This window comes from Pseudorca crassidens, chromosome 5, assembly GCF_039906515.1.
Source record: "Pseudorca crassidens isolate mPseCra1 chromosome 5, mPseCra1.hap1, whole genome shotgun sequence".
NCBI lineage: Eukaryota > Metazoa > Chordata > Mammalia > Artiodactyla > Delphinidae > Pseudorca > Pseudorca crassidens.
The window spans coordinates 73,911,619-73,925,740 of NC_090300.1; the positions used below are offsets into that span (position 1 = coordinate 73,911,619).

General features: G+C 40.2%; 1 protein-coding gene across 2 annotated transcripts in view; it reads right to left on the reverse strand.

Moving 5' to 3' along the window:
• The window catches only part of FGF12 (fibroblast growth factor 12), a 566,085-nt gene that overhangs the window by 354,911 nt on the left and 197,052 nt on the right, over positions 1-14,122 (reverse strand). Inside the window, exon 1 of one of the 2 annotated variants that reach the window (XM_067738425.1) lies at positions 4,742-5,338. The exons of the other annotated variant lie outside the window; for it this stretch is intronic. Coding sequence (XP_067594526.1) covers positions 4,742-4,832 — 91 coding nt within the window. The 5' untranslated portion in view covers positions 4,833-5,338. Of the gene's footprint in view, positions 1-4,741; positions 5,339-14,122 lie in introns of those variants that run through there. 2 annotated transcript variants of the gene reach the window in all.

The following is a 14,122-nucleotide window of genomic DNA, read 5'->3' on the forward strand; positions in this document are numbered from 1 at the left end:
ATTACTGCCTGGAATTCCTGTTCTCAATTAATCTGGCTCCAGTCTTTGGGTGGCTGGAACCACAGGCACATTCACTATCCCCAGTCCGTGAGCTACTTACAGAGTGCTAAAATGGGCTGGGGGTAAGTGGTTCATCACTGTCATTTTGAGAATGGCTTCATAAAGACTTTACCTATGCTACGTACCCACAAGTTCCTCAGTGCCAAGGTCAGACACTGAGCCAACATGGTGATTCACTGATTCTCAAGTTCCTCCAAGTTAAGCAAATAATTAGTGCCTTAGAGCATGATCCAGCTAGCAACAACCCCCCTCCCCTCAAAAAAAGAGATTCATTTTGTGCCACTAAGTTTTATTTAAAGACCATGCAATCGAATCCCAGCTGGCTTCATTGAAGCAGCAACGTGGGCAATCAGTGACACCAACTGCAATGCTATCGTTTCTATAAACAGTAATGAGTGGAGAGGGTAGGACGGTACTAGAAGCTTATGTATAAACAAGAAAGATCATTTCAGCAAGAGAGATTGTCTTGGCAGATTCACAGTATCTTTCTGATATTCACCCTAGGAAATGCAAATACCCTGCAACACTTACTGGCATTAGAAATAATATTCGGACATGGCATTCATAACATTGTGCAATGAAAATAACACAGCATAAAGGTAGCAATTTCATACACTAAATTGTACAAAGGAAAGCTTCATTGTTTCAAGATATCCCATGGAAATTGAGAGAACAGATCTAAAAGTACTCCCTGGATGTCTCTTTCTGACTCCAATACCAGAGAATAAACTTGCACCCTTCTTAGAAGCTGATGTGTTATATCTGGCTGTGAACAAATGGACTTAGGTTGAAGGAGGGGCAGAGGAGAGGTATAACAGATAACTAGGCAGGATATCTGAGTATGAGCAATGCTGGGTAGGCTTTAATGAGTTGTAGGCTAATTCTTTGTAAAACATTGCGTTTTTATATCTATGTCTCATTCAAACACATTCTTCCAGTAAAATATACAGAGATACTATTCCTTTTCATGAGAGCCCCCATCTGCCTCACCCAGCACTACCTTTTGAATTCCTAAATGCTTTTTCAAGCTCAGGGAGATAAACACGAATTCCAGGCAGAATTAATTATTCCTTTTTTGAGATGATTCTTACCATAGACCATTAACTCAGGTAAGAGATTGTTAAACTGAAATAAACGGAGGCTCCCAGGTACTCCACTTTTGGCATGTATCATATCCTGCCTAGTATGGTACCTCTTGCTTGTCCATCTCTCTCCCTGCTGGGCCTCCTGTGCCTAACACAGAGCCTAGCAACAATCGGTCCACAAAGAGTGTTTGCTAAATTGAAAAATGGCAACCCCTGTAGCCAGAGACATGTTTCTTTAACTTTCTATCCTAAGATGGATAAAGACAGGAAGAAGGGAGGGGTGCCAGCTGTGGAGGGCTATTTGGCATGACAAACATACCCAAGGCTTCTGGAAAAGTCTGCCTTCCCTCCTCTCTTTTGCTTTACTTAACCCAGAGCCAAGCAAATGGATTGCTGGTCCATGACCCAGATGGAGCATTCAGCCCAGTCCCTTCACCATAAACTACTGCCCTGGTTTTCTTCACAGGCACACAGCTCTTAGTTTATAAGCTGAGAGAAAAACAATTTTATTTGCGTTTTCTTTTGTCTGGCAAAACTGCAGCAGAGATGAGAGTTGCCACATTTGCACTGTTTTTCAGGTAATATAGCTAGCTCTTTCTTTCCAGGAACTTGGGGGTATCAAAACGTAGTTCTTACATTGCAAGGTAAGTAGAAAGGAGCACCTGAGTCCTTAAGGGTCTTTCAGTTAAACTACCACTTTGAAAGAATAATCTCAAATATCAGTGGAGCTTCATTATATCTTTGGGGGAATAATAAATACCATTTAAGAAGCAATGTACCCACTAGTTTCAGGACAGGCACTAACTTACTCGATGACAAAAACGCATACTTTGGTATGCTAAACTAATTATTCAAAGATTAGGAAAGGAAACCAATACGTCAATTCATTATATACTACAGATGATATCATAGAGAAATTAAAGTGTTTGACTAGAAAGAACCTTAAACAGAGCCCAATAATCTTCCATTAAATTTTATTAAGTTAAACTGTACTGCCTTACTATATCAATCAGGATAGGCTAGATAACAAATAACCTTAAAAATCTGTTACTTACAAAAAGAAGTTTTAACTTCTCATTTGTGCTAAATGTCCATCATGGGTCACATAGTAAAGCCCTATTACTACAGATACTCAGGGACACAGCCAGATGGGGTAACCACTACCTTGAACATCATCAGAAGGTCACAGCAGAAGGTGAAGTGTGCTCTGGCTATTAAACCTTCCACATGGAAGTGAGGCATGTCACTTCTGCTCATGTTTTGTTTGTTAATGCAAGTCATATGGCCATACGTAAGTTCAAGGGAATTCAAGAATGCTATCCTGCAAAATGCCCAAGAGGAGAACCCAAAATACTAAGTGAAGAGTAGTAATGCCTACACATTTGCATATAGTAGGCACTTAGCAAATTGCTTTTGTTAAGTACTGCAAGACAAATGAACTAATAGTAAGCACTAACTTTTTGAATTTTCTGACATTAACACTGAAAATGTTACATAAAACAACAAAAATCCTTTTGAAAATGAAAGCTAAAAGGAAGTGATGATCATTTTGTATATTTTATGATTCTTATTCGTTTTAGCCATTGAAGCACTACTGAAATAGTGAAGAATATTAGGCTTATGACATAAAAACCCACTCAAAAGGAAACTTCATCTTCACAACTTGTGACTATACCATTTTACAAGAATTCCCCTAGAGTGATAGTTCCCTAAAATAACCAACCACCCCACTAAATAACAATGAATATATAAAGCGCAACAGTTTTCATAGGATCACATGTTAAATCTAGGATCCAGTAATAGGGAACAGCCTAGAGCTATCATTATTTCCACTTTTTTTTCAGATGAAAATACTGAGTTTGAAAGATTGTTAGTGATTTTATTGAGACTGCTTTATAGCTAGGTCTTCTGATTCTAAGTCCCATGACTTTGCAACAACCTATGCTTCTCCCTCACACATATTACCACTTCTGTTTGGATCTGTTAATATTTGAGAGACTGACTCTGTATGTAAATTGACATGTTATCTATTTTTACAAGAGGTCGTTATCACACACCATACATACTTTCAAATTTTTCACATCTAGGAAACATATATCCAAGTTATAATCTATTCATGTTTTACTTAATGTAGACAAGGAAAAACAAATAATATTAACATACATCTCTGCTGGCTTCCTGAAATATGTATTTTCAAAACATAAAACTTCAACATCAAGCATGTTAGTTTAGAATATAGTTATTTGATATATTTCAGCCCTTACAAATATGCTGGCAAAAGATAATGTCTAAATAATCTGAATTGAACAAAAGTAGAAATATGAGATCTCATTGCTGATTTCATTTCAAAAGTGTATATTCTCATATTTCACATGTAGTTAAATTAACTAATTAGTTCTTTTACAATGGTTTTATTTTTCATTTAGAGTGGTAAGTAAGCAGAGAGTCGAAGTTTTAGAAAGGATGAATGAAACCTATATATATTCTAATCTTTCCAAATATAATCTTCATAGCTGCCGCACAGACTGAAAATAGGTACTTAACCAAATGAATCAGATCCCCCAGAATAACATATGAAGTTTTAAACCTGAAGCCTATTATAATATTGTTAAATTTTTGAACATTAAAGTTATTTGGAATTTATGTACCAAAAAATTATTTTACAAAGAGACATTTGTTTAGACATAATAAGGGTGCCTTTCCTCTCTCCTCACACCCCACCGCCAATTTTATAAACAGAAACCCAAAGACACAAAAACTGGATTAGCACTTGCAAGATTACTGGACAAAACCACTTTAAAGAGAACTTACACCTGAAGAAAGAGAGAGATGGACAATGGAAAGTGTGGTGAAACAGTTCGCCTCATCCTCAAGGCTTCAGCAGAGAAGTACCACACTTACTTGGTTGTACTTCTTTTTTTAATTAAAATTTTTAATCGTTTTTCTCAATATCGCAGGTCATTAAAAGGGTCTGATTTTCTTTCTTTCCCTCCCTGAGCTTTTCCTGAGGGACCTAGTCGGTTAAACCCAGGCCTAATTGGGACTCTTCTGTTTCAGCATCAGTTCAGAAATTTCTTGATCTCCAGGGCAAAAGGCACTCACTGACGATGACCAGATGTCTACTTTCCAGACAAAGCAAGAAAAATAAAAGATACCTGCCTGGCCAGCCACCTGTTTAAAAGTCCCCTCTCCTGTCGAACGCACGAGCAACTTCTCAAGAGAAGACTTTGAGCAACTCCAAGTCGCACGCCGCCCTCGCAGGTCACAAGGAGACAGCCGCGAGGAAGTGCGAAAGCAGGTCACTGTAAGCACCCCTCGGAAAGAGACCCGCGGGTTCCAGCTCAGGCGCTAGGCGACAGCGAAAGCGTTCTATAAAACACGGATGACTTCAGGGATTTAAGAGAGAAAAAAAAAAAAAATCCAAAGACAGAACCGGCAACGGGGCCATTATCTTGCCCCAGTAAGGAAACGCCTTCCTTCCATCACTTACAGCGCTGATTAAGGGCGGGGGGGGCGGGGGGGGGCAGAGAGGGGATGAGGAGGAGGGAAGGGGGGGCATCTGCAGGTTTAGGGCTAAGGAAGGAACATTTTCTCACCACTTAGGCTGTTGCTGGACCTCAGGCTCCTTCCACAGAGACACTGCAGCATAAGCACTCCTTTCTTCAAAGAAAGCTCAAGAATCTTCATGGAGAAGCGCGTGTGTGGGGATGGTCAACCCCCCGCCCACCTCCGCTAATTGTCCAACCAAAAGGCGGCCTGTCTTGGGAAGCCGGATCCCGAATCCATGGTCCGTGCGTCCCGGGCAGAGAGCAGTTCGCACCTTGGCGGGGCCGGAGCCGGGGCCAGGGCAGGAGCACAGCGGACGCGGGGCCGGGAACGGGCGGGGAGTAGGAACGGCCGCCCGGCTGGGGACAGCCCCTGGGGGAGCGGGAGGCGCGGCCACACCCCAGCGGGCTCGACCGTGACACTTTGGGACTTCCCGAAGGAGGCGGCGGGGCTGCGGGCTGGAGGGTGAGCGCACCGGCTGCGCGGAGGACGTCACCGTGGGTTGCTGCCCCTTTCCAGGTGCGGGCGCAGGGAGGGAAGAGGGCGGGGTCCCCGGGGTCCCTGGCCTTCTGGCTCGGGACACCCCCTCAGTTTCTGTTCTCCGCGTCGGGCGGTGAGCCCTGGCCGCCCGCCCGCCTCTGTGCCCCCGCCGTGCGGGGCTGCGGGGCGCGGAGAGGAGCTCCCGGGCCGGAAGGCAGCGCTCCCGCGGGCTGCGCGCGGGCCAAGGGCGACTCCGGCGTGGGAATCCGGCGGAAAGGAAGCGCCCGCAGGAAGGGCTGGACCCTGGAGGCTGCCGAGCGTCAGAAGCGACTCCGGGGAACTGGGGGGTGGGGCTGGGGAGGCGGGGATGTGAAATAAAGAAAGCTCTTGGATTCAGGCGCGGAGAGCGAAGGGGTCTCTAGGCATGGGCCGGGCGCTGAGGTGGGGGTCTGGACACCTGGATTTTCTGATCCGGGCTCTGTGACCTTGGGTAAGTTACATACCACCCTGGGCGTCACTTTCTCTCTCCGCAAATCAGGGCGGGGAAGAGGGTGCAGAATAGAGAACCGGCAGCTGCTTGTTTGTCCCCGTGCCTCCCAGTCTCCTGGAAAAGCTTAGCACAGGTGCCACGGGAAGGCAGGTGCAGGTGGAGTAAGGAAGGCCAGAAGGGACGGCCAGAGTTACAGAAGGAGACAGATGAGGCGGGAACTCTTAAAACAACAGCGGTATTTAACTTTTTTTTTTAACATCTTTATTGGAGTATAATTGCTTTACAATGGTGTGTTAGTTTCTGCTTTATAACAAGGTGAATCAGTTATACATATACATATGTTCCCATATCTCTTCCCTCTTGCGTCTCCCTCCCTCCCACCCTCCCTATCCCACCCCTCTAGGTGGTCACAAAGCACAGAGCTGATCTCCCCAAGCTATGCAGCTGCTTCCCACTAGCTATCTATTTTACGTTTGGTACTGTATATATGTCCATGCCACTCTCATTTTGTCACAGCTTACCCTTCCCCCTCCCCATATCCTCAAGTCCATTCTCTAGTAGGTCTCTGTCTTTATTCCCGTCTTGCCCCTAGGTTCTTCATGAACTTTTTTTTTATTATTCTTAGATTCCATACATATGTGTTAGCATACAGTATTTCTTTTTCTCCTTCTGACTTACTTCACTTTGTATGACAGACTGTAGGTCCATCCACCTCACTACAAATAATTCAATTTCGTTTCTTTATATGGCTGAGTAATATTCCATTGTATATATGTGCCACATCTTCTTTATCCACTCATCTGTTGATGGACACTTAGGTTGCTTCCATGTCCTGGCTATTGTTAATAGAGCTGCAATGAACATTTTGGTACATGACTCTTTTTGAATTATGGTTTTCTCAGGGTATATGCCCAGTAGTGGGATTGATGGGTCATATGGTAGTTCTATTTGTAGTTTTTTAAGGAACCTCCATACTGTTCTCCATAGTGGCTGTACCAATTCACATTCCCACCAGCAGTGCAAGAGTGTTCCCTTTTCTCCACACCCTCTCCAGCATTTATTGCTTCTAGATTTTTTCATGATGGCCATTCTGACCAGTGTGAGATGATATCTCATTGTAGTTTTGATTTGCATTTCTCTAATGATTAATGATGTTGAGCATTCTTTCGTGTGTTTGTTGGCAATCTGTATATCTTCTTTGGAGAAATGTCTATTTAGGTCTTCTGTCCATTTTTGGATTGGGTTTTTTGTTTTGATATTGAGCTGCTTGTAAATTTTGGAGATTAATCCTTTGTCAGTTGCTTCATTTGCAAATATTTTCTCCCATTCTGAGGGTTGTCTTTTGGTCTTCTTTATGGTTTCCTTTGCTGTGCAAAAGCTTTTAAGTTTCATTAGGTAACATTTATTTTTGTTTTTATTTCCATTTCTCTAGGAGGTGGGTCAAAAAGGATCTTGCTGTGATTTATGTCATAGAGTGTGACTCTACTACCCAAAGCAATCTACAGATTTAATACAATCCCTATCAAACTACCACTGGCATTTTTCACAGAACTAGAACAAAAAATTTCACAATTTGTATGGAAACACAAAAGACCCCAGCTACATGTAAAAGAATGAAATTAGAACACTCCCTAACACCATACACAAAAATAAACTCAAAATGGATTAAAGACCTAAATGTAAGGCCAGACACTGTCAAACTCTTAGAGGAAAACATAGGCAGTATTTAACTTTGATGCGATATTCTGTTAGGCTCTGTCTCTGCCAACTGGCCCGAAAGATGACTAGGGAGCTTCCCTTTGGGTCTAAAGGTCTCGATTTTTTTTTTTCCATCATCCTTTGCATTTCTCTTTTTCTTTTTTCTTTTCTTTTCTTCCTCCCTCCCTCCCTCCCCTTCCTTTCCTTTCCTTTCCTTTCCTTTCCTTTCCCATCCCCTCCCCTCCCCTCCCTTCCCCTCCTCCCCTCCCTTCCCCTCCTCCCCTCCCCTCCCCTCCCCTCTCCTCTCCTCCCCTCTCCTCTCCCTTCCTTCCTTCCTTCCTTCTCAGAGGCCATCATTGCCCTTTTGGAAGAAGTTTTATGAGTGATGCATACAAAGAATGCTGGCATTGGGATCAGACTCCACCCTATCAGGAATTTCAGGGCAAGAAGGGTCCTTAGTGGACACAGCAATACAGCAAGTAGTTAAAAGCACAGACACCAACAACAGGCAGCCACAGTGAAAATTCCTACTAGCTGTGTGACCTTGAACAAATCACTTAACCTCTTTGTGCCTCAGTTTCCCTATCTCTAAGAGAGAGTTAATAATAACATCTACCTTCTATACCCCTTGTTGAGTGTTTAAGAAAAAGAAACTTGATAGAAAATAAGTGCGATAATAGTGTTAGCAATTATTATTCCTTAGTCCTCAACCTGTAGGGTTTTCCATCACTCCCACCTTCCCATGAATGCCAGCGTCCATTTCAGTGTCCACATTTCTGCTTGAACAGTTCAGGTGACAGAATTCACCAGCTCCCCAGGGAGTTCATTGCACAAAACCTGTTTGAAGATTTATCCTGACATTGAACCAAAATCTTACTTTACTTTCTTTCCACCCATTGTCCCCAGACCACCTAGCACTAGCTGGTTAGCTCTTCCCAGCAAAGGAGTGAAAATGGTTTTCATCACCCCTTTCCTCTTTCTCTTCTATAGGCTAATCCTTCACAGTTCTTGTGGGGTTCCCTGGAGATTGAAGCTTAAGGTTGAAGTTGCCTGGAAAAATATTCTTTCAGAAGTCTCTTCCTTATTCCTCTCAAAGATGATGGAAGAAAGCCAGAACATCAGCAGGGTCTCCTAAGCCTTCAGCCACCACTGGCTCCACATTCTCTTAAGTACTTTCAGAATTGAGCTCCAGGCAAGGTCATTTGGGGTGGTTCCAAGACTCAAGAAGATATGTGCAGACCTTCCTTCCAGTCGCCCCTTAGTCCCCTTGTTCAGTGTGATCACCAAAGCTCTGTGGGCTCCACAGTCCTTGAAGAACTTGCTAAAGCCACCACACTGTCATCACTGGAGAGGCTCTGAGGCTCCAGGGCAAGCTGGGCCATGGCCTTTGTCTTTCCGGTCTCTGCGGGAATTAGTGAGAAACTTGGCTCATCTGGGGATTCTACCCATAGAAATTCCCCACGGAGAGGGAGATAATTAGCAAAAGGAAAACATCTAAAAATAGTCTTTCCTGCTGCAGCAGAGACAGAGAGCTTTCCGGTAGAGCTCTCCTGCTCTGGAACCCAATGCCTAGAGCTGTTTTGTACTTTGAGAGAAAAGCTATTCCTTGAAACGTAGCAAAGGAATAGGATGAGGCCCCTATCAAGGAACTTGGGCAGAGCAAGCAAATCCATGTGTGATTTAAAACACACATGACCTCTAGAGCATCAATTCTCATATTCACGACAAGCCTTTCTGCCTACCTGGCAAGACTGTTGCAAGGATTCAATGAGGTGAAACATGTGAAAGAGCTTTGAAGATTTTAATTATCTACACAAGATAGGGTGCTCTTATCAACTGCCCTGGGTTCTAGGTGCACCTTAATGGTCTAACATAGTGGCTCTTATATTTGATTATAGTTCTGTCTCCTTAACAGATCTATAAACTCTTAGAAAACAGGGCAGGAAAGCCAACTCTGTCACAAATAATACTTAAATGTCCTGCTGTCTTGTTTAAGCAGCTGTCACAATGATTCTTATGGCCAGGTATATTCATCGCAAAGAAAGTGGATCATCATAGTACTTGGAAAACAAACTGGGGGATCACATTTATAGATATTTTTTGTTGTTATTGAACTCTCAGATGAGTTCAGATTACACCAAAGTGAGCACATAACATTTAAATTCAAAATATTTTCTTACTATAAATTATGGATATTTGGTTGAAGTAGGTATAAAGAAGAATTGATCAATTGAATTGTATTACTTAGAGTTAGTTTTAAAAAAATAAAGATTTTTGCCCTTATCAGACTTTCATGTACATGCTTGTTAAAACAACTCCTAAGGTGACATCCAGCTTCACAGTCAGGTATGTAGATATATAGTCTTCCTTAAGTATCTTGGGCAGAACATAAGGAGACTGCATTTTTACAAGTACCATAACATCCAAAAGCAAGACAAAACAAGCAAATAGTAATAGCCAGGTGCACAACGGATGGTAGGAAAAGAGCATATTTTAGTTTAATCAAAACTTGGAAATTTTCTGCTTTCTGTGTGTTATTCCATAAGCCAAAATGAAATTTTTGCTGGCAATTATATTTTTAAATTTTAAATTGAAGATATATAATGACCAAATTTTAAGTTATCTGACTCTAATTAAAATTTCATAAGTTAGATATTCTTTCTGTTTTCTTATTGACCTTGGACCAACTCTAGCAAGTGACTCGCCAGTGTAATCTCAAAATGAAATCATTTATCACTTTCTGAGAGGGATTGGGAAATCTGGTACATAATGATAGGTGAACTTATTTAAATTCTTAGTATCTAAATTTTTCATTTTATAAAGAGTTATTTACTCACAGATGGTATAAATTAATAACTGTATGAGGAAGTTCTGAGATTTTTAAGTGGTAATTTATTTCTGTTCATATTAAACATAGGAATCTGTTGACTCTTGACATCAGCTCTTCAATTAATGTATGTATCTGTTTGGAAGCCTATATTGAATCAGTAATAGCATACTCAAGAGTATTGCCAGGTCCGAAAACTTTTAATGAGTATATTAATGTCAAAATGTCTATCAAAAGGAAAGCAACTTTATTTCACAAAGAAACCAAACCAACATATAAACTGAAAGATGAAAACCAGTCTAATAGCTAACACAGTACCTTTGTTCTATGTTATATGTCTAGTCCACCGACTGCCAAGATAAAAACCAGGTCTGTATCTCATGTCTTTAGAAATACCCTCAAATCCAATTTTTATAGGCAACTATCAGAGACTGAATGTTTATATCTCCCTAAAATTCATATATTGAAATTCTGACCCCTAAGGTATTGGGAAGTGGCATCTTTGGGAAGCTTCACCCTCATGAATGGGATTGGTGCCCTTATAAAAGAGACCCCAGAGAGCTCTCTCTCCCCTTTCACCATGTGAAGTCAGGGAGAAGATGGTCATCTATGAGTCAGGAAGCAAGCCCTCACCAGACACTGGATCTGCTAGTGCCTTGATCTTGGACTTCCCAGACTCTAGAACTGTGAATAACAAATGTTGGTTGTTTAGGCCACCTAATCTAAGGTACTTTTTGTTATAGCAGCCTCAACAGACAAAGAAAGCAGGAAAATCAATCTTATCAGATGTGATAAAAACAGTCACTGGCAGCAAACTTATTTATTAATGACATATATGATCCAAATAAGTTAAAATCACTTTAAACTATTTTCAAAAAAGCAATGCATGAGGTTTTTCTATTGTTATCTTCTTCCTCTTGTTCTTTTTTTATTTGTTGTTCTTCTATTTATTCTTCTCTAAACTTTTTATTTTGAAATAAATTGAGACTTACAGACAAGTTGCAAAATAATAGAGTTCATGTATACTCTTCACCCAACTTCTCTTACTATTAACAACTCACATAACCAGTGTATAGTTATCAAAACCAGAAAATTTATACTGGAACCATGCTATCAAATATACTACAAATTTTATTGAATTTTTACCAGGTTTTTTTCCCCCTAATGCCCTTTTCCTATTCCAGGATCCAACTAGGATCCACCCTGCACTTAGTTGTGTGTCCTTAGTCTCCTTCAGTGTATGGCAGTTCCCCAGTCTCTTCTTGTCTTTCAGGACTTTGAAACTTCTGATAAATATTGATCAAATATTTTGTGGAATGTCTTTCAATTTGGGCTTGTCTGATGCTTTCTAGTGATTAGTCGACAGTTATTCATTTTCAGCAAGAATGCCACAGAAGTGATGTATCCTTTTCGGTAGGATCTTATCAAGAGCTACATGATGTCAACAGTGTTATTAACATCAATCACTTGGTTAAGGTAGTGTCTGCTAGGTTTCTGTACTGTCAAGTTATATTTTACTTTCATTTATGGTTGATAAATATCTTGAAGAAGAAACTCTGAGGCTATGCTAATATCCTGTTTCTCCTTCAACTTTCATCCGCTGATGTTAGCATCCATTGGTGGAACTTGCTTGCAGTAATTATTATTGTGCTGTTTCCCTAATAGTAACTTTGTATTTTCCTAATTATTTCTATTGTAATGGGAATTCTTCTGCAAGAGCTGTAAATTCTCCCCCGCTTATTTATTTATTCAAGTATTTATTTATATCAGTATGGCCTCAGGAATGTTTATTCTATGCATTATAATCCAATACTATCATTTATTCTGTGTTTCAAATTGTTTCAACTTTAGCCTTCAGGAGATCCTTTTGGTTGGCTCTGGTGTCTTTTTATGAGCAGTTCCTTAATTTTCTAGCATCACAAGGTATTCCAAGTTTACCTTTTATTTTCCAGCCCTAGCTCTGGAATCAACTCATTCTCAAATGAGTCTAATACTTTTTATTGGAAAATAGTATTTAGGAACTAAAATCGGGGTGCTAGTGTGCCCATTGTTACTGGGGTGTCATTGATCCTAGGTTCTCTCAGTGGAGAAAGCTATGAAATATATGCATATATACAAACCCACAATACACATCCATCATATTTATTTCTGTTGATAAATATATATATCTCCCTATACAGATATCTATATGTAGAAATATCTATGTGTAGATATATCCATACATAAATAAATAATAGATATCTATACATGATAAGTATAGATATAGCTATAGATGGTTAATACCTATGATTCCAATCCAACATCACAATTTCCGTTTTAGTCTTTGCCCTTTCCTTATTTGTAACTTCTTTTTCCAACAGTGAAAAATATTTTTTTATTTGTAATATATTCACTTGTTCATTCAATCCTAGTATGTACTTAAAGTAGTTACAGAATTCCTAACCAACACTCTTGTGAGAAACAGATTTATTACTAGAGTACAGCATTGAGGCACATTTGTTTTTGTCTTTAGCCTTATACAGTCAAAATATTATTATCGACTTTGTTTTTGATAGATTTTTCTTTTCTTCTCCATTCTCTTCAGTGTGGTTTAGTTATTCATTTGTAATCCAGTTAGGTTCCTTTGTTATTGTTTATCTTCCATATTGGTTGATTTTAATTATTTAATTACTTTATTATTATTTGAATATGTAAAACATGGTACGTTTTTGTATGGTTCTAAGAGTCAAAGCTACAAAAAAGTATACTCCAATAAGTTTTACACTCTCATCCTCCTGTCCTATTCCCATTTCCCCTTCCTTCCACGCCTTTTCCAACAACCCCTTATAGGCAACTGGTCTCTTTAATTTCTGATTTATCTTCCATAGGTTTCTTTTGCACAAAATAGCACACACTCTGCTATGTAGTGGCATTTAGGTTATTTTCAATATTTTGCAATTGCAAATAATACTGCAATAAATAACTTGTGTAGTATTTTCATATTTCTGGAAATATATCTTCAGGATAGATTCTAGAAATGAGAACGCTGAGTCAAAAAGTAAGTATACAGGTAGTTTTGTTAGCTCTTGCCAAATTTCTCTTCAAAAGCTTGGGTGACTGGGTCAGCCCCTCCCACCAGTGCACTGCAGCAGCAGCCATGGCCCTGCCAGGACAGGAGGGCTGATGCAGCTCATGTAGGAGACACCCCTTGAGAATATGACTCCGGTGGCCAGGCAGGATTGTGCTTCTGAGCTCTACAGGACATCTCCTACATAAGGCCACACCTTCAAGAATGTGAGAGGTAGCTGACTTACCTGATACATGGAAGAGGTAAGCACAGAGAACTAGGCAAAATGAGGAGACAGAGGAATATGGTCCTATTGTATTGAAAGAATAAGACAAAACTTCAGAGAAATAACTAAATGAAGATAAGCAATCTAACTGATAGAATTCAAAGTAATGGTCATAAAAATGCCCACCAAACTTAGGAGAATACTGGATAAACACAGTGAGAACGTCAACAAAATATAAGAAAGTACCAAATAGAAGTTATAATTGAACAGAAAAATACACTAGTGGGTCCAATAGCTGATTGGATGAGGTGGAAGAACAAATAAGCATGCTGGAAGACAAAGCAATAGAACTCACCTAGAGAGAGAGAAAAATGAAAAAGAATTTTAAACAGTAAAAATACCTTCAGGGACCTTTGTGACATCATCAAGCAGAATAACATTCACATTATATGGGTCCCAGAAGGAGAAGAGAGATTAAAAGGCCCAGAAAATTTATTTGAAGATATAATGGCTGAAAACTTTCTTAATCTGGGGAAGGAAACAGAAAGCTAGGTCCAGGAAGCCCAGAGAGTTTCATTAAGATGAACCCAAAGAGACACACACCAAGAGACATTATAATTAAAAGAGTAAAAGTTAAGAATAAAGAGATAATCCTTAAAAGCAG